Source organism: Podarcis melisellensis (assembly GCF_964234715.1).
Source record: "Podarcis melisellensis genome assembly, chromosome: 9".
NCBI classification, from domain to species: domain Eukaryota; kingdom Metazoa; phylum Chordata; class Lepidosauria; order Squamata; family Lacertidae; genus Podarcis; species Podarcis melisellensis.
Genome location: NC_138541.1, coordinates 22,826,831 through 22,845,175, shown reverse-complemented (window position 1 = coordinate 22,845,175; position 18,345 = coordinate 22,826,831). Strand labels below are relative to the sequence as shown.

Here is an 18,345-nt window from a genome sequence, read left to right as displayed (position 1 = left end):
TATAGCTCTCCATTCGGAGAACTGTTCATTTATTCCTACTCCCTGCTTCCTGCAACTTGACCAATTCTTGATCCAAAAGAGGACCTCTGCTCTTCTTATATGACTGCAAAGTTTACACAGAGGTCTTTGGCGAAGTACTTTGTCAAAAGCAGACTATAAATCAATAAGATGCAACAATAAAATCCAGTTAAAAATAAAACTACAACCCACAATAAAGCCATATCCAGTTACAACTGGACCCTAAGCATCCCCAAAAGGAAACAACAACTGGAGCTTCAAGGGCTTTTCTCAAAGTGTAATGGGGTTATTTTTAATACGGACAAAAGCACATTAAAATAAAAACTCTCATTTAACAATGATTTAGAACACTTGTAGGGGCATGTTTTTTGTTTTGTTTTTTTACTTTTTTGGGGGTGATGGCAATTGAACATTCCTTTGCTTTCCTAATACAAAGTTCTAAACGGAAATAGATGAGCAGTAAGCTTTTAACAGAATCATTTACAAGCATTTAGGCAAGTGTGAGAGAAGGAAATGATGTTAGGATTAAGAAGACAGTCAACTCACAAGAATACATGCAATGATGCTCTTTCAGAAGTACTACTATGGTTTATGCCAGGCTTCCTCAACCTGCTGTCTTCCAGATGTTTTAGCCTACAACTCCCATGATCCCTAGCTAACAGGACCAGTGATCAGGGATGATGGGAATTGTAGTCCAAAACATCTGGAGGGCCTGGTTTATGCTATAGTTTGATATGCAGGTCAAAGTAGAAAAATGTTTCCATCGACACTTTAAAAAGGCATATATTTATGGACCATGCCCCTGTTTTGTTTAGAAATAACAGACAACAACACTTAATTTATCAGAACTAGCTAGAAAATAAATTAAACTATGACTGATGACACTTCTCTCCTTTAAAAAATAAACATCATATTGGAAACTTTAAAAGGTCTTGTAAAAGAACAATTCATCAATCAAATACTGTTTACATGTTTAGTAAACTTTCTCTCTCTCTCTCTCTCTCTCTCTCTCTCTCTCTCTCTCTCTCACACACACACACACACACACACACCTTGAAAGGAGGAACGCCCAAGAAACTATAATATGGTGGGTTATAATCATGTGATTTCCACACATAAATCTAATTTCATGCAAGCAAACAAAAAACCGTGTCTGTAGAATTTTAGAATTTAACCTCTGGGAATGAAAACATTTGTTTGGTTGACATTTAGGGATAATAGGCCCTAGGGAAAAGAAACATTAACTGCAGTTTTTCTTCCCCCAGACATTTTTATTTTAAAAGTGGTGATGTAATTTGGTATAATCTATCACTCTTTTCAATTCTGATAGCTAAATGGGCAGTGTGCACACTTTGCAATTATGCATAAACAGTACTTTTAGTGCGGTTGTTAACTGTCCTAGAAGCCACTATAGCCCTTGCTAATAAAAAAATATTTATTGCAACCATGAACCTGCATTTTAAGCCATTTGACAACATCTAAAGGCATATGCTCTCATCAGTTCAATAAATGTCAGAGCAGAGCCACACATGGAATCTCTACATTTAGAAGCAGTGCAAATCTAATCTAATCATCCTCTAATGTGGACAAACAGCGGACGCACATATCCATTAAGCCAATTCCGCTGGGAGGCATATGGCCGTTCATTGCAGGGATACGGAATGTTTGACAAGATGTGTTTTTTGGCAACACAATTTCGACTTCAACTGAAAAGCTGGTTTGTTATTGACTGCAGAGTCCGTTGGGCAATGCCTTCTTTGATTTTATGTTTGCGGTATTAAGCCTATCATATTATATTGCCAGATCAATGGGAAACAGCCAATTTGATTGCTCTTGGATAATATACGGGCTGTGTTGTTCTCTCTTTTCTCCAAATCTTGATGAGAAAAAAATATATATACGTTGCCTTTTCTAGAAAATAAAGTAGCTTCTAGGTTAAGATTATGGCAATGCAATCTATGTGTTGCTTCTGTTAAGGTTGGGTCCAGAAGTTGCAACTGGTGGAGAATGTTGTACTGACACTGCATGACACCTATGTACCGGTCTTGTTTTTGGCATATAAACTCTAAATAACTTGGCACCAGGTTACCTCCAAGAACTCCTTATTATATACCCTTGCCCAGCCTCTTAGATCCTCAGGAATGACACTTTTGGTAATGTTGTAAGCTCTGGAAGTTTGTCTTATGTCTACTAAGGAAAGAGCCTTTTTAGTGTGGTGGCAACTGTCCTGCAGAATTCACTTCCAAAGAGCATCAGGCAGGCACAGGATTACCATTTAGGCATGGGCTCAAAACTCACCGGTTACAAATCTACAACCAATGGACCATCAACTGATGTTGTAAAGTCACTAGAAATCCAAGAAAAGTTAGCCCTGGGTTGCACTAAACCATGCTCTTGCACAAGTGGGACAAATTTATGCCCCAGCAACAGCATTTCCCCTTCCTCTCCTTTTCCCTCTGTGCCCTCTTCCAAATAAAAATAAAAATCTGGTCTGTACAGTTGTGGGATTCTCCAAAGCAGACAGGGGGTTAAGTGGCACAGGAGGAACACAGAAGGAAGAGAAAGTCCACTCATATCAAATAAAATAATAATAATAATAATAATAATAATAATAATAATAATAATAATAATAATAGTAATAGTAATTTATTTATACCCTGCCCATCTGGCTGGTTTTCCCCAGCCACTCTGGGAGGCTCCCAACAGAATATAAAAAACACGATAAAACATTAAACATTAAAAACTTCACTAAACAAGACTGCCCTCAGATGTCTTCTAAAAAATAATAATAAAAGAGTTGGATACAACTCTCTATTCTTAACATTTTATCTGAACCAAGACCATTTTATTGGAACCATTTCATTTTCTTTCCTATGCACCAGTTCTTTCCCTACAATTTCTCAGTAAAAATATACCACTGGTACACTCTCTACGCCATCATTTACACCTAGTAATTGGTGCTGCTCTTTCACTTTTTCAATATGAAAATTTTGTACTTCATTAAAGCACTAACTTCCTGGGCAATTCTCAAGTATTCCCCAGCCTGTATAGTTCCTTCAAATACAGGACAGCTTTATCCCTTTTTAAAAAAATAAAGTTTATCTTGTGCAAACCCATCCATTTGTCAGACACTGCTTAACAAGTTCTACCAGTCTCTGCAAGTTGATAGTGACATATTCCTCCTCCTCCTCTTTGCAAGTACCAACAACCTCACACACAATTCACAAATGCATTTCAAAGTTCCTTCATGTGGGATGTAGGTGGGTGCAGAGAAAAAGCGAAATTATTTTCAGCAAATTTTGCATGCACTGGGCTACACTCACAGGGAAGAATTATTTCATAGAATCATAGAATCATAGAGTTGGAAGAGACCACAAGGGCCATCGAGTCCAACCCCCTGCCAAGCAGGAAACACCATCAGAGCACTCCTGACATATGGTTGTCAAGCCTCTGCTTAAAGACCTCCAAAGAAGGAGACTCCACCACACTCCTTGGCAGCAAATTCCACTGTCGAACAGCTCTTACTGTCACGAAGTTCTTCCTAATGTTTAGGTGGAATCTTCTTTCTTGTAGTTTGGATCCATTCCTCCGTGTCCGCTTCTCTGGAGCAGCAGAAAACAACCTTTTTTTCCTCCTCTATGTGACATTCTTTTATATATCTGAACATGGCTATCATATCACCCCTTAAACCTCCTCTTCTCCAGGCTAAACATGCCCAGCTCCCTTAGCCGTTCCTCATTTCATTCATTAGCGTTAATGATAAAAGTACTGGATAATGTCGTTTCTGTACATGTTGATATATATATTTCCTCAGCAATTTCTGCTGATATCCCCATCTCCAAGATGCTTTGGCTTACCAGGGAAACCTTCAAATGTAATTCTGTCTCCAGGAACAACCCCACTAGGAGGGATTAGAATCTCCACCTTCTCTGGCGTGCTAGCACACATCAGCATGGCTTGGGACAAAACTCCTCTCATTTTCACCGGCTTCAGGTTACAGAGAAATATCGCCATCCGGTTTTGCATCTGTACATGGGACATAAGTTAAAACAAAAATGAAATGTAGCTAGGCTTCTCTGCATTTCTTTCACAATGAGGAAGCAAGGGGGGGGGGAATTAATGCATGCAACTGCACAGTAAAACACGCAAAAACACCAAGTATGCAGATACAAATATGTTAGCAACAATTAACATTCTTTCAAGACTAATTCAGTAGTAAAAGCCAGGAAACAATTAAGGATAACTGTCTTCTAATACAAGAGGGTGCAATAAAGACAACATTGTGTCCTGGTGCTTGGATATAATGGCTGAAAAAATGTTTTACTGACTTTCCATTCTTTGTGGTCCTGGGTTCCAACTTTTAACAGTTATTTAAGGAATTTTTGTAAAAACATCCTTCTAAACTAATCAGAGAAAGCATGCCCAGGTGGTTTACCACTCAGGATGAAATTAATCCAAAGACAGGAGGACATTTTTGAAGCATATTTTATCAAAACAGTTGTCCATAATGTGCACTGCAATTCATTTATTTAAAACTACAAATGCTTCTGGGTTTTTTCCTCCCCCCCCCCCCCCAACTAGGGAAGACTACAATGAATAAGCAGAACAATGAGGCCTCATTAGTGAACATTGCAACTAACAACTTGGTCAAGAAAACAGATTGTTGTTCTTTTAATAGACATAAATCAAAAAAGATCTTTGACAATAAAGTTACTGATGATATTCAAAAACCTACCAGGCATACAAACCGATGTTCGTGTTTCCACACAAATTGTAATTTAAGCAGCAGTTTTTAATTAATACATTTGCCAAGTTGAGGAGAAAGAGACTAAAAATGGTTATTAGACATTAATAAGTTTAGGATGGAAGCTGCAGCCTATTTCTAACCACCTTATGTATAAAAATATGCAACAGTCTGCCTTAAAATCATTGGGATTTCATTGATTACAATGAACTGTTGGATAAATTTAAGGCAGTCCCAGCTGTCTTAAACTGAGGTACTACATGGATGTTTGGAACGCCAGGAACTGTTAGAACAAGGAACAGAATTCCTTCTCCTTTCCTGAATATTATATTGGATAAATATTGCTTAAAATTCAGGATCTGGCTTATTTCAATATGTTCAGCCAGAAAGGATGTTTTCCTTACTGCAGTTCCGTATAGTGTGGGTGTCCTTCAAGCTGTCTGGGTTGTGGAGATTCCACTGTATTTTATGTAAGAGGCAAAACACAATGCCCTGGATGCTTCAAAACATATTGGGACACAGATGAAGCCAACAACAAACAGTCTCTCATATTTTTATTGCAATTGCTGGTATATTGCTGTGTGTGTTTTGCTGGGACCAAAACACACACAGAGCTGACTATGGGGGTGGAATGCCCTTTTTATATTTCCTAGGAAAGAGAAAAAGTGAGCAGTAGACCCTAATGAGTGCTCTATGCAAACACAACTATCCATGGGGCTAATTATGCAGGTCTAGGGGAATTCTGCGCCCATGTTTACTGAGCTACAACCCTTGCTCATGGCAAACCTCTTCTGAAACTTAGGTGAGTGTTTCAAACATTCCTGAACTTTGGGGGGAGGCTGAAAAGGAGGACAATGCCAAAAAAGGGCAAAGAAGAAGAACTGCACTCCTCAATCTTTAGGCATGCCTTAAGAAGCTGTATTGATGCGGATGGCACTGTGGGTTAAACCACAGAGCCTAGGGCTTGCCAATCAGAAGGTCGGCGGTTCGAATCCCCGCGACACGGTGAGCTCCTGTTGCTCGGTCCTTGCTCCTGCCAACCTAGCAGTTTTAAAGCACGCCAAAAAGTGCAAGTAGATAACTAGGTACCGCTCCGGTGGGAAGGTAAATGGCATTTCAGTGCACTGCTCTGGTTCCCCAGAAGCGGCTTAGTCATGCTGGCCACATGACCCGGAAGCTGTACGTCAGCTTCCCCGGCCAATAAAGTGAGATGAGTGCCTCAACCCCAAAGTCGTCTGCGACTGGACCTAATGGTCAGGGGTCCCTTTACCTTTACTAAGTAGCTGCACAGATCCTACCTAATGAGTCTGGAGATTAAGACTTGAAACAATGGATTCAAGTTGCAAGAAAGGAGATACCAACTAAACATCAGGAAGAACTTTCTGACGGTAAGAGCTGTTCGACAGTGGAATGGACTCCCTTGCGAGGTGGTGGACTCTCTTTCCTTGGAGGTTCCTAAGCAAAGGTTGGATGGCCATCTGCCATCAATGCCTTATTTGAGATTCCTGCATTGCAGGGGGTTGGACTAGATGACCCTTCTAACTCTAAAATTCTATGGTTCTATCATTCAAGTGATAGTGTACATGGGCGCTTCTGATTTCCTTCAAGATATGTCTCCATCTTTCAAAATGGACAAAGGACAGAACAGATGCATATGTGAAAGTTGAGCATTTTCCAGCCGTAAGTTAAGAAGAGAAGTTTACATTCAAAATATTTTTTTCTGTTTCCTCCACCAGTATTACAAGAAATAATTTCAAATTACACATTTACTCATAATTATCCAGAACGTTAGATGGGGTGTTTTGCTATGAAATAGCAGAATTAGGGACTCAGCTACATTCGCAAAGATATTGCGCTTTATAGGGGTTATAACACTATGACCCAGATGGCGCTGTTGAGTCCCATTTTTTGCCAACGGGATTTCCCTGTATGAAGTTGACAATGCATTTAAGTGAATCACTTCTCTGATGTGTCTAGATCAGTGTTTCCCAACCTTGGGCCCCCAGATGTTTTTGGCCTACAACTCCCATCATCCCTAGCTAGCAAGACCAGTGGTCAGGGATGATGGGAGTTGTAGTTCAAAAACATCTGTGGGCCCAAGGTTGGGAAACACTGGTCTAGATCCAGCCTAAAGATCCAGCCTAGAATACTATTTCATATTTCCTCCCTGCTAGGGACTTCTTAAATCCCAAGAGAAGAAAACTGCATATGCTTCTGAGAAATATGGCTATGCCTTACACATGGATGAAAGGCATTCATAGTGCATCCTCTGCTTGACAGACAGGCTGCAGTAGCTCAAGTGACATTTCTACTTGGTTAAAGATGAAGAGACATTGTACCTTGATCCACTTGCCGCAGCATCCTATATTTCGCAACAAGAGCAGAAGAGCACATTCCACTGAAATATGCCTAGAACAGAGGTGGAAAGCCTGTGGTCCTGCAGATGTTGGGTTCAAACTCCCATTAGCCATAGCCACAATGATCAGGAATGATGGGAACTGTAGTCTAGCAACATCTGCTGGGCCACAGGCCTCCCACCCTTGGCCAGGAAGATGCAGAGTGAGAAGTTAATACTGGCTACTCCAGGTGTGCTGCATACAGGAAGAGGACCACCAAGGTTCATTGAGTTGTTGTGGGAGTCAGATTCTGACACTGGCAGAAGCTAGATTTGTTTTGGCTCCCCTCTATTTAATTTGTTTCTTAAGTAATAAGTTTGTGAACTTGAGATTATTTCAGTATCCATCTGCTGCATAACTTTAAGTGCCAAAACTAAAACTAACCAATTTTAAATATTTAAAATAAACTTTATTTAGCAAAGAAGAATTCAAAGGAAGTATCAAAGGAATTCTTTATGTACCTCTTCTAAAGGAACATGTTTCACTAGACCACTGACGACAGTTCTAGGGTTTGCTTCTCCCACGTCAACTTCCTCAACATACAGAGTATCAGCATCTGGGTGTTTCTTTGCTGCTGTGATGCAACCAATTCGAAAATCAAGTCGGGAAACATCTAAAGGCTTTGAGTCATCATTCGCAGCTGACTGCTGCTTTTTCTCCTTCTTTTCTGCTAAAACAAAATCGGAAGCCATTTAATTACACAGGCACACACATCCCCAGGAATGCAATTCAAGCAAGTTTTCTTTTTCCCTGTCTGAAAAGAAATCCCGCGGTACTTTTTAACATTCTTTGATTTCAAAACAGAGACCCAAAATATTACAACTGTGTGACAACAGGCTTCCTTAAACATAGATAACTAGATAGAATTATGGTACCATTTCCTTTAATGTTTTGCTTAGAAGCAAAATGCACCTACCCAAAAATAAGGTTACAGTTTCTGCATACCTGACAGGATTCCTAGAATCACAGAAATATATTAACTTGTAAATATAGCTTTAAAAAACAAAGATTCATAATGGACCTACCCAACTTGGGTCCATTAATTTCAATCTACTGCAAGTAGGCTAGAACCTTCACAATTGGCCTGCTGAGGACTTGTTCTTCAAGGACTATGGAACGTTGAGGACAGTTAAACCACCAACTGCTCCCCAGATTGTTAAGGGTATCAGTTGTGAAAAAGGGGAAAGAGGTGGCAATGAAAGGAATCTTGCCTCCTTGGGCTTATACTTAGTGAACAGCATTAGGATCAAGGAAGAAGGAAGCTGGGAAAGACATCCCCCCCCCCATTCCCATTGACCAGGAACTTTTCTGGATCAACTGCACCTACATGGAAATAAATCACTTAGGTTCAGGACATCCTCCACTCAATTCCCCCTGCCCGCCACCCTCGGAGTGGCTGCTGAGATCATATTAACACCCGTCCTGAAAGACCTGCATTGGTTCCCAGTATGTCTCTGAGCATAATTTAAAGTGTTGGTACTGACCTTTAAAGCCTTAAACGGCCTCGGCCCAGTATACCTGAAGGAGCGTTTCCACCCCCATTGTCCGAGGGCCTTCTGGCAGTTCCCTCCCTGCAAGAAGTGAGGTTGCAGGGAACCAGGCAGAGGGCCTTCTCGGTAGTGGCGCCCACCCCATAACTATCTGACTTTTAGAAGACACCTGAAGGCAACCCTGTTTAGGGAGGTTTTTAATGTTTGATGTTTTGTTGTGCTTTTAATTCTGTTGGGAGCCACCCAGAGTGGCTGGGCAAACCGAGCCAGATGGGCGGGGTATAGATAATATATTATTATTGTTGTTGTTGTTGTTGTTGTTGTTGTTGTTGTTGTTGTTGTTATTAGCCCACCCCGGACTATATGGCCCCGTTCCAAGATGTCTGGAGCACTGAACAAGAAGTGGGGATACAGTGGTGCCTCGCAAGACGAAATTAATTCGTTCCGCAAGTCTCTTCGTCTTGCGGTTTTTTCGTCTTGCGATGCACGGTTTCCCATAGGAATGCATTGAAAATCAATTAATGCGTTCCTAGGGAAACCGCCTTCAGACCAGGTCCGGGGACAGTCTGTCCCCCGACCTCTTCTGAAGGCTGGGGGGGGGGGGGACAAGGGCTTTTCTTCCCACTGCCAGCCTTCAGAAGGCTGTTCTGAAGGCTGGCGGTGGGAAGAAAAGCCCTTCTTCCCACCTCCCGCCCCGCAAGCTCCGGGGACAGGAGGGCTTTGCTGCCGACCGCCAGCATTTTAAAAGCCCCTGCTGTCCCGGGGCGATTTTAAAATGCTGGCGGGCGGGAGCGAAGTCTCCGCTGCCCCGAGGAGATTTTAAAATGCTGGGGGTCGGCAGCGAACGCTTCGCTCCCGCCCGCCAGCATTTTAAGATCGCCCGGGGCAGCGGAGAAGTCTCCGCTGTCCCGGGAAGGCAGGCGGGGGGAGCAAAGACTTTTGCCCCCGCCTGCCTTCAGAAGAGGTCCAGGACCTCGTTCCGATGCCTGGCGGCGGGGGGAGAGGTTCCCGCCCCACCGCCCGGCATCGGGGCATCGTTCCGATGCCCGGCGGCGGGGTGCGAGGTTCCCGCCCCGCTTCGGAGCAGCGTTCCGAAGCGGGGCGGCTGGGGCAGGTGTTCCCGCCCCCCCGCCCCGCTTCGGAGCAGCGTTCCGAAGCGGGGCGGCTGGGGCAGGTGTTCCCGCCCCCCGCCCCGCTTCGGAGCAGCGTTCCGAAGCGGGGCGGCTGGGGCAGGTGTTCCCGCCCCCCGCCCCGCTTCGGAGCAGCGTTCCGAAGCGGGGCGGCTGGGGCAGGTGTTCCCGCCCCCCCGCCCCGCTTCGGAGCAGCGTTCCGAAGCGGGGCGGCTGGGGCAGGTGTTCCCGCCCCCCCGCCCCGCTTCGGAGCAGCGTTCCGAAGCCGGGCGGCTGGGGCAGGTGTTCCCGCCCCCCCGCCCCGCTTCGGAGCAGCGTTCCGAAGCGGGGCGGCTGGGGCAGGTGTTCCCGCCCCCCCGCCCCGCTTCGGAGCAATGTTCCGAAGCGGGGTGGCTGGGGCAGGTGTTCCCGCCCCCCCGCCCCGCTTCGGAGCAGCGTTCCGAAGCCGGGCGGTGGGGGCAGGTGTTCCCTCCCCCCCGCCTGGCTTTGGAGCACCGGGAGAAGCGATCTCCCCGCAGCCCCTTGCTTCAAAAGAGGTCCGGGGGCAGCGGGGAAGAAGCGCTGCGCTTCCCGCTGCCCCCGGACCTCTTTTGAAGCAAGGGGCTGCGGGGAGATCGCTTTTCCCCGCAAACCCTTGCTTCAAAAGAGGTCCGGGGGCAGCGCGAAGCGCTTCCCGCTGTCCCCGGACCTCTTTTGAAGCAAGGGGCGGTGGGGAGAAGCGATCTCCCCACAGCCCCTTGCTTCAAAAGAGGTCCGGGGGCAGCGGGAAGCGCTTCCCGCTGTCCCCGGACCTGGGGCTGCGGGGAGAAGATCGCTTCTCCCCGCTGCCCCTTGCTTCAAAAGAGAAGACCCGCTGTCCCCTGGGCAAGCTTCGTTTTGCGAAGCAAGCCCATAGGGAAATTCGTCTTGCGAGGCAACTCGAAAACGAAAAAACCTTTCGTTTTGCAAGTTTTTCGTCTCGCGAGGCGTTCGTCTTGCGGGGTACCACTGTACCATACAACAGGTTTGTTTCATGTCCCCACTTGTTTCCTCCAATTCTAACAATTCTCTTTTCATTTCTAAGGATATTGTATTAAACTAAATTACTTTGGAAATTTTGGAGCATTTTTAAATGGAAATTATTAGTTACTTGTCAGCTTTTATTTCACATAAGCTACACAGACAATCACTTACCACTTTGCCTAACCTAGTCCAGAAAATTTTTCCTGAAAAACTTCTACACTGATAACATTCCTTTTTGGTGTATATTAATGAAACTGAACTTCAAACATTTCCAAGTAGCATATGTAAAATCACCTTTCTTTTCCGTCTTGTCCTTTTTCTTCTTTTCTTCATTTGTTCCTTTAATTTGGTCTTTAGGACCAGATGGGGCCGCTGCAGCAGCGGCGGGCTGAGAGACTTCTTCTGAAAAGGATGCTGTTGCAGAAGGTGTTTCACTGGGCGGCAGAGAGACTTGTTTCACTACATTAAACACAAAGAAAGATTCAAAACATTGCCAAGATATATTTAATGCAGGAATATTACACATTTAATAAAATGTATAAAATGCTAAAATTCAATCCATTAATCAAAAATGAGAGTTCTGTAGGTTTTAAAGGTTTCGTGAAATATTAGTAGTAATAAAATGCAGGGATAAATTTCAATATTGGGATTCTGTCATCTCCAAATGTCTGGGTTCACTTACACATATTAAATTTAATCCTTCTGGCTATTATGGGTAAGCATCATGAGAGTTAATAGGCAATCAGACTGTTGATAGCAGCAAGAATTAATTGTGCCAATCATGTTAATTAGAATAAATTCTGATTGAACTGAGACTTGCTTCCAAGTTAGATTGTAGCCTTAGCTAAATGTGGCATTTTAGTCAGCAGATTAAAATAGATTAAATACAATAGGGATGAAATACATTGAAATATAAAAATCAATAGATTAAAGTTATTGCTTTGGACAATAGCTTCACACCAAGCTAGAAGACAAGCACATCATAAAATTAGTATAAGATTACTAACATAGTATAAGATTACTAACATAGTACATAAAATGAGTATAATGTTACTAATGTATGCTTTTGACCTGGTTTACACAGTTGAGTGTTCCCCTAACACAAGGATTGGACAGGGCTAAAATATTTATCTTCTCCACCCATTCCAATGAGACAAGGTTTTGACTTGCAGAGTGCACCACACACACTCTTTAGGTGATAACACCACCTATCCTTTGGATGATATCATCTCATTTGGCTGCATGTATACGGTAGCCAAAGTCCCAAGTATACAAAGTTCATAGTACACTATGGCAAGCATAAAATTAAGTTTGTAAGTTACAAACTTAGGCAATTTCTATGTACTTAAACTCAAGAGGCTCGCAGAAAATATTTCTGTATGCACAATTTTGAAGGAAACAAAATGTGGATAACGGCTTCCAATATCATGCAATCGAATTTCTGCTTGTGCAACAGGATTTCCTCTTTGTCTCCTGTCCCCTGGGACAGCTCCCCTCATTCTTTAGAATTAAGAAGAAAATGTCACTTATAAGGGTTGTATGTATTTTGCATGCACACACAGATAAAATTCCAGTTTATCCCTTCTTCCCCTCAGCCACCAGTTTTCAACCAAAACAGCTTAGAATTTGCATATTTGAGAAAAGGAGCACCCAAGATTGATTCTCGATGCTCCAGTTTGTCTGCTGGCTCAGCCTCGCCTCTCACAACATTCCAGATCCTAAAGGCATGTAGAGTAACATTTCAGAAAGTGTAGCATGCACCTTCTGAAATGTTACTATGGTTTGCTATGATGCAGTAGATCAAAATGTATAGATGGTGTCAAACAGGTAGTGAATACTACCCAGACAAGTAGCTTACCACCAATATTTTTCTTCATAAATCTAAGAATTGGGGTAATTATCCCTCTACACCCCAAAATACACTTTGTCCCTTCAGTGCCTCCCTAATATTTCTCCCCTTGTTATGGGAAATGAGTGTTCTGCAGACTGAAGAAGCCACACTTGCCTAAGACGACATTGCTCTCCCACCCCCAACCCCATTTCAGTCACCTCCATTCCGAATTTCAGCCTGGATCAATTCTTGTTTCAGCACATCAATTTCTTTCTTCAGTTTGGCATTTTCTACACGAAGCTTCTTTTCTTCCCTCAGAGATGCCTGCAAGACTACAGGAGACAAATTCTCCATTAGGAATCACATACACAATACTGTCATAGAGGGAAAGCTTAATTTCACAACTCTGAAATTCAGGGTTTAAGGGTTTAAAGTTAAGACCCACTTATTCTTAAAACTTCAAAAAACAGAAGAATCACAATTCGTGCATTAGTGCTCTTCTTTATGCTTCCCCCTCTAAATCCTTTCCTATTAAAAAAAAAACCTAGGGCAATAATCAAATTAAGACAAAAAAAATACAGGAGTACAGAGCACATTAGGAGTTTCTTGCAGTGCTCAAATTCCAGATTGATTCTGTTGTAGGGGGGAAATCGGAAACTATCAGCTTTTTTAAAAAAAGCAAACGGGGGGGGGGAGTCGTGACAACAGAGAAAGTCTCAACATAGCAACTAAAAGGAAAGATGTTTTTTCCATTAAGGTTCTGGAAATGAGAGCAGGAGATGTGAGTTCTAGCCCTTGCTTTTTCCACAGAATGCCCATATATAGCTACTTAACACCTCAGTTTTCTCAGTTATTAAAGATATTTTACCATCCCACACAAATGTCAAAATGACACACTAATATCTGTTATTACTGCTGAGTCTCAGGTATTTTTTCAATTAATTCCACAGCATAGCCAGAATTGGACTTTTTAATCACATTGGGTGCCTCCCCCCCCCCAGCTCCCCTTTTCCTTGGCACCTGCTCTGAGAAACGAGCTGTTGCTCTAAGGTTCTTGCGGGAATACAATTTGGAACTGTATCGTATGCCTATTACAATGGAATGCATAGCCAAACTGTTTATTCTTTAGTTTAAAAGTCTTCCTTATAACTACATCAGGAAAGGGGGGGAGGAAGATGACAGAGCATTTCTCTGTAAACTATAGTGAAATGAACTCTAGAGGCACTACCTGAGGGCAATGCAGAAACTGTTGAAAAGTTTGATCTCTTATATTTATAAGCAGAACATTTGTCTATTGATTCTAGGCCAAAATGACTCCTTTGGAATTTTTATTTTTTAATGTGAGGCTTCGGTTCAGACACATTGAACAATATGCTGAAAACCCTGGACCTGGAGACAATACGATCAAAAAGGTGGCAGACACTTATTTTTTGCTTTGTGCTATAGTCCACAAATGTTAACACAGCCTTTGTCAGCTTGTAGTGCCCCCCAGATGTTTTGGACTCCAAATCCCATCAGCCCCAAGCAGCATGCGGTATGTCTGGGCCTGATGGGAGTTGAAGTCCAAAAATCTTTATAGAGTGCTAGAGGTCAGTAAAGCCTGCTTTAAACCACTGGAATATATAATAGCTTTGTACACAAGTACATAAGCATAACAAAAGGTAAAAATACAGTGGTGCCCCGCAAGACAAACGCCTCGCAAGACGAAAAACCCGCTAGACGAAAGGGTTTTCTGTTTTGGAGGCGCTTCGCAAAACGAATTCCCCTATGGGGTTGCTTCGCAAGACGGAAAAAATCTTGCATCCCCCCCGCAGGTTTTTTTCCGCTTTTTTTGCCCTTTTCTTAAGCCGCTAAGCCGCTTATCAGCTGTTCTGCTGATAAGCCGCTTAACAGCTGATCGCTGGAAGCCGCTTGACAGCTGTAGCGCTAATCCGCTAAGCTGTCAACGGGCTTGCTTCGCAAGACGAAAAAACCACTAGACGAAGAGAATCGCGGAACGGATTAATTTCGTCTTGCGAGGCACCACTGTATGCTTAAAGAGCTTCAGTTATGGCTCTAGATCATTATATAACACAGATTGGGGCTTTGTGGTTTTTTAATCTTGACCTAGTCAAAGAATTTCATAGGTATCACAACAAACTCTTGGACAAATCAATGCTGAAAGTAGACAATAAAGAATCCATGCAGACGAATTGTTGAAGGGTTATTAAAGTCACAATAAACTGTACAAAGTTATTAATTAGCACTATCACAGCATGGGCTAAAAGCTTAGTTATCAATCACATGATCTACATGAATAAAGTTGTATGTCCATTTGCAGAATCTCTTGTTAAAGGACCATGGGTTTAGGGGTGGGATAACCTATAACCAAGACCTTAGAGAGATTCTTTCAATCAAGCATAGAGATAGATCAATCATCTGATTTCTGTAAGGCGGTTTTACATGGTGGGCTTTTAACAATGCTAGAGAAGCAAACTGTAAATTCTTCAGAGTCAGGTGGCTTACATTTACACAGCTCTCACGCAATATTTTTTCTTCAAGAGGAGGATACCACCATTCAGTACAGTCAGCTCTAGTTATAGCAGAATTCTCTGCACCTTGAGAAGGACTGGACTTGGCCCTTTTCTGGTATCACACACATGAGCAAGAGTTTGCTATCTTGCTTTTTAAAGAGGGCTTAATATTTCTGCACCCTGTGGATTTTAACTCTCCTTTCCCCATGAACAGGAATTACATTTTTATTCATCTAACACAGGGATGGGGGGCCAATGACCCTCAAGATGCTGTTGGATTCCAACTCCCATCAGCGCAAGCCAACATAGTGAAGAATGAGAGGAATTATAGTCCAACAAAATCCAGAGGGACACAGATCTGATTTAATAGGCCTGAACTGAGCTCTCAAGACAGTTTACACACTAATATACAAAAATTCAAACTAGCACCACAACTCTAAAACTTTTAAATTAAAATCTATGGGAACCAGCAGAATAAATAAAAACTGCCCAAACACTTCTAGAAACAAACAGATTTGAACCATGTGTCTTCACCGTATTATTAAATTGAAGGAACTGTGTATGAAAATATCCAGTGAGTGAGTATTCTCAAGATACACACATCTTTTGGAAGGCATTAAAATATACATGCTATACTTCAAATCCGTTTTGTGGTTGGGAGCTACAAATGTGCACACCATCTCCTACATTTCTGCAGCACCTACTATTTAAATGAGTTCAAGATTGGGACACCTATCTTACGTTTGTTTGGAAGGAACAGGAGAAGATCAATTCCACCATGCCGCAATGCACAGAACTGTAAAAATCCTCCATTTTCAGGGTTGCTACAACGTGCTGGCATCATCTTTAAAACGTTGGCATGCTTTTAGTCCTGGCACTCTACCTGGATGTCCAGGAGATAATAGTTGCTAGAAATGTTTCATTAACTGAATTTTATGCACTGGTCCCTATTCCTTGTTAAATCACAAAGGTACTGGCCTCCCAGTTTAGACTACTGAATGCGCTCTACAGAGGATGTTCTTGAAAACAGCATGGACATTTGCAGTGGCTGACAATTCAATGTGTTTATTATTGTCCATAAAGCCCTACATGGCCTGGCATACCTTTTTCCATACGTACCTTCCCTGAGAAGACCTTGTGCCATCAAGTATAAAAGTTAATTCAGGAGTTGTTCATTTTACAGCCATGACAATAATTAAGGTTGGGGGCCTGCCAAGTATCAAAACTGTTTGGACACCTGGTAATTCCTTTGCTTTTTAGAATGATAGGAAACTTAGCACGTTTATTGCTTGCTGCAGGGAAGGTATAACCTAAATTCTGGGGTTTACATACTGGGCTAGATTCACAGTAAGAAATTCTCAACTCTGCTCACAGATTTTGCATGCAAGTTTTATGACAAAGCACATTTAAATGATAAGGTCAAAGACTGATGCCTTACTGGCTTTTTCCTTTAAAAGAGCCACTTGCTGCTTAAGGTATTCGATAACTTGATCTGCTTCTGCGCCCTTCTGCTCCAGCCTGTTCAAAACTGCGTTGTTGGCTGCCATTTTCATCAAGGAACGGACGAAAAACCTAAATAAAAGGAAACAGAATGATGTGAATGTTTTATTAATGCAATTATCTGCAGCTCTGTTTTGAATTGACTAAGAACCAGCCACTGCCAGCGCCGTAGAACATCTAACAATAGAGCCTATTGGGTTTGCCCTGTCTAACTTAAAACACTCAGATTAAAAGGAATTGTCAAGCTGATTTTGCTGTGTGACATTATTTTCCAGTATTCTGGAAGAAAAGTGATTATGGTCTACCATCTGTAACAAACATGTTTCTTAATTCTACTTTTTATATAATGCAAGGCTGAGTCTGCTAAAGTTAGGTCGTTTTAACCACTACTGATTTCCAAAAGAGCATTGAGGTGTAGGGCAGGGGTGGGAAACCTGTGCTCCTCCTGAGGTAGCTGGACTCCAGCTCCCATCATCCCTGACCATTGGGCCATGATGGCTGGAGCTGATGGGAGTTGGGTGTCCAACCACATCTGGAGGCCCATGGGTATAAGGGTTTTGTGTGGCACTGCCAACTTATCAATAAAAAAAAAACTTTGCTAACTGTCAACACTGGAAGGGCTATGGAAGTTAAAGGGCATCATCCAGTGTTCTACACCCATGTGTTCATGGAAATCAATTTCTGCTATAGAACTTTCTCTTCCCCCCCCCCCTTGCCTCCACCCTGACACACCTCCAATATTTGCTCTGGAAGGTCCTCTAACCCCTCCGGAACATATTTGGGAGCAGGAGGTAGAGGGGGAAGGAAGATGTAAAAGTGCCATTACACAAGCAGACATTTGCTCTTGCTACTTTGGGTTTTACCCAGTGTAGTTATTCATATTATTTTTTTCTGAAAATATATTATACAATGATATTATACCTTTTTTTAAAAAAGCACATAGTTAATAATGATCTCTACTTCTGAACAAACCTAAAACAGCAAGCCTAAAACAGCAGCAGCATGTATCCAGGAAGTGATATAAAGGAAGAGTTTTGTATAATCAAAATTGACTGAAGCCGCCATATATAAGAGGAAAATTCACAGCGCAAGTATAAGCTTCAAGGCAGTAAGCTGTAGTTTATTTCTATGAGCATGAAGATCCAGAGCAAAAAGACAAAGAAACATCTTGTGTAATCTGCACAGAAAAGCAATTCACCTTGTGCATTGTGCAATTCCTGGTTTTTAAAGATTCCCCTTTGTTTCTTTTCGTACCAAAAGAACCTAGCAATTAAAGCTTAAGGACTGATGTTCAAAGAAAAAAGGCCTCAAGTAGGTTTTACATTCCAGTCCTGATTCCAGGGAGATGTTCAAATTAATGCAGGATTAAATGTATGTTCTATGTTACTAGACAAACATAGCCAAATGTTGTTTTCTATTCTTCCCTCTGTTTGCCACAGCAGCACTAGAAATGAGAACGGTAGAGTACTTTTCCTGAAGTATTCTACGAAATCTAGAATGCTGTAGACAGCAGAAAATGTATGACTGCTGAAACATGGATTTACAGCATAGCTGCCTTGTCTGAAACATCAAATTCTAAATTGTGTCCTTTGCTATTGCCCCATTCATCAGATCACTTCAATTGTACTTTATATAAAAAAACTAGTTTCTGAAAAATACATTGTCTAAGAATACTATTCATAATACTTATGGGCTAACCAAGTCACTATATACAAAACATG

At 42.2% G+C, this 18,345-nt stretch overlaps 1 protein-coding gene across 5 annotated transcripts in view; it reads right to left on the bottom strand.

Annotated features, from left to right (window-relative positions):
• AIMP1 (aminoacyl tRNA synthetase complex interacting multifunctional protein 1) overlaps positions 1 to 18,345 on the bottom strand; it is a 41,693-nt gene that overhangs the window by 8,679 nt on the left and 14,669 nt on the right. For 4 of the 5 annotated variants that reach the window (XM_081925271.1, XM_081925273.1, XM_081925272.1 and 1 more), the window contains 5 exons: positions 16,563 to 16,696; positions 12,830 to 12,943; positions 11,075 to 11,239; positions 7,620 to 7,828; positions 3,876 to 4,044 (listed from right to left, as the gene is read on the bottom strand). In XM_081925271.1, the coding sequence (XP_081781397.1) occupies positions 3,876 to 4,044; positions 7,620 to 7,828; positions 11,075 to 11,239; positions 12,830 to 12,943; positions 16,563 to 16,696 (791 nt within the window). The remainder of the gene's footprint in view (positions 1 to 3,875; positions 4,045 to 7,619; positions 7,829 to 11,074; positions 11,240 to 12,829; positions 12,944 to 16,562; positions 16,697 to 18,345) is intronic. The other variant, XM_081925270.1, reaches the window with a different exon arrangement.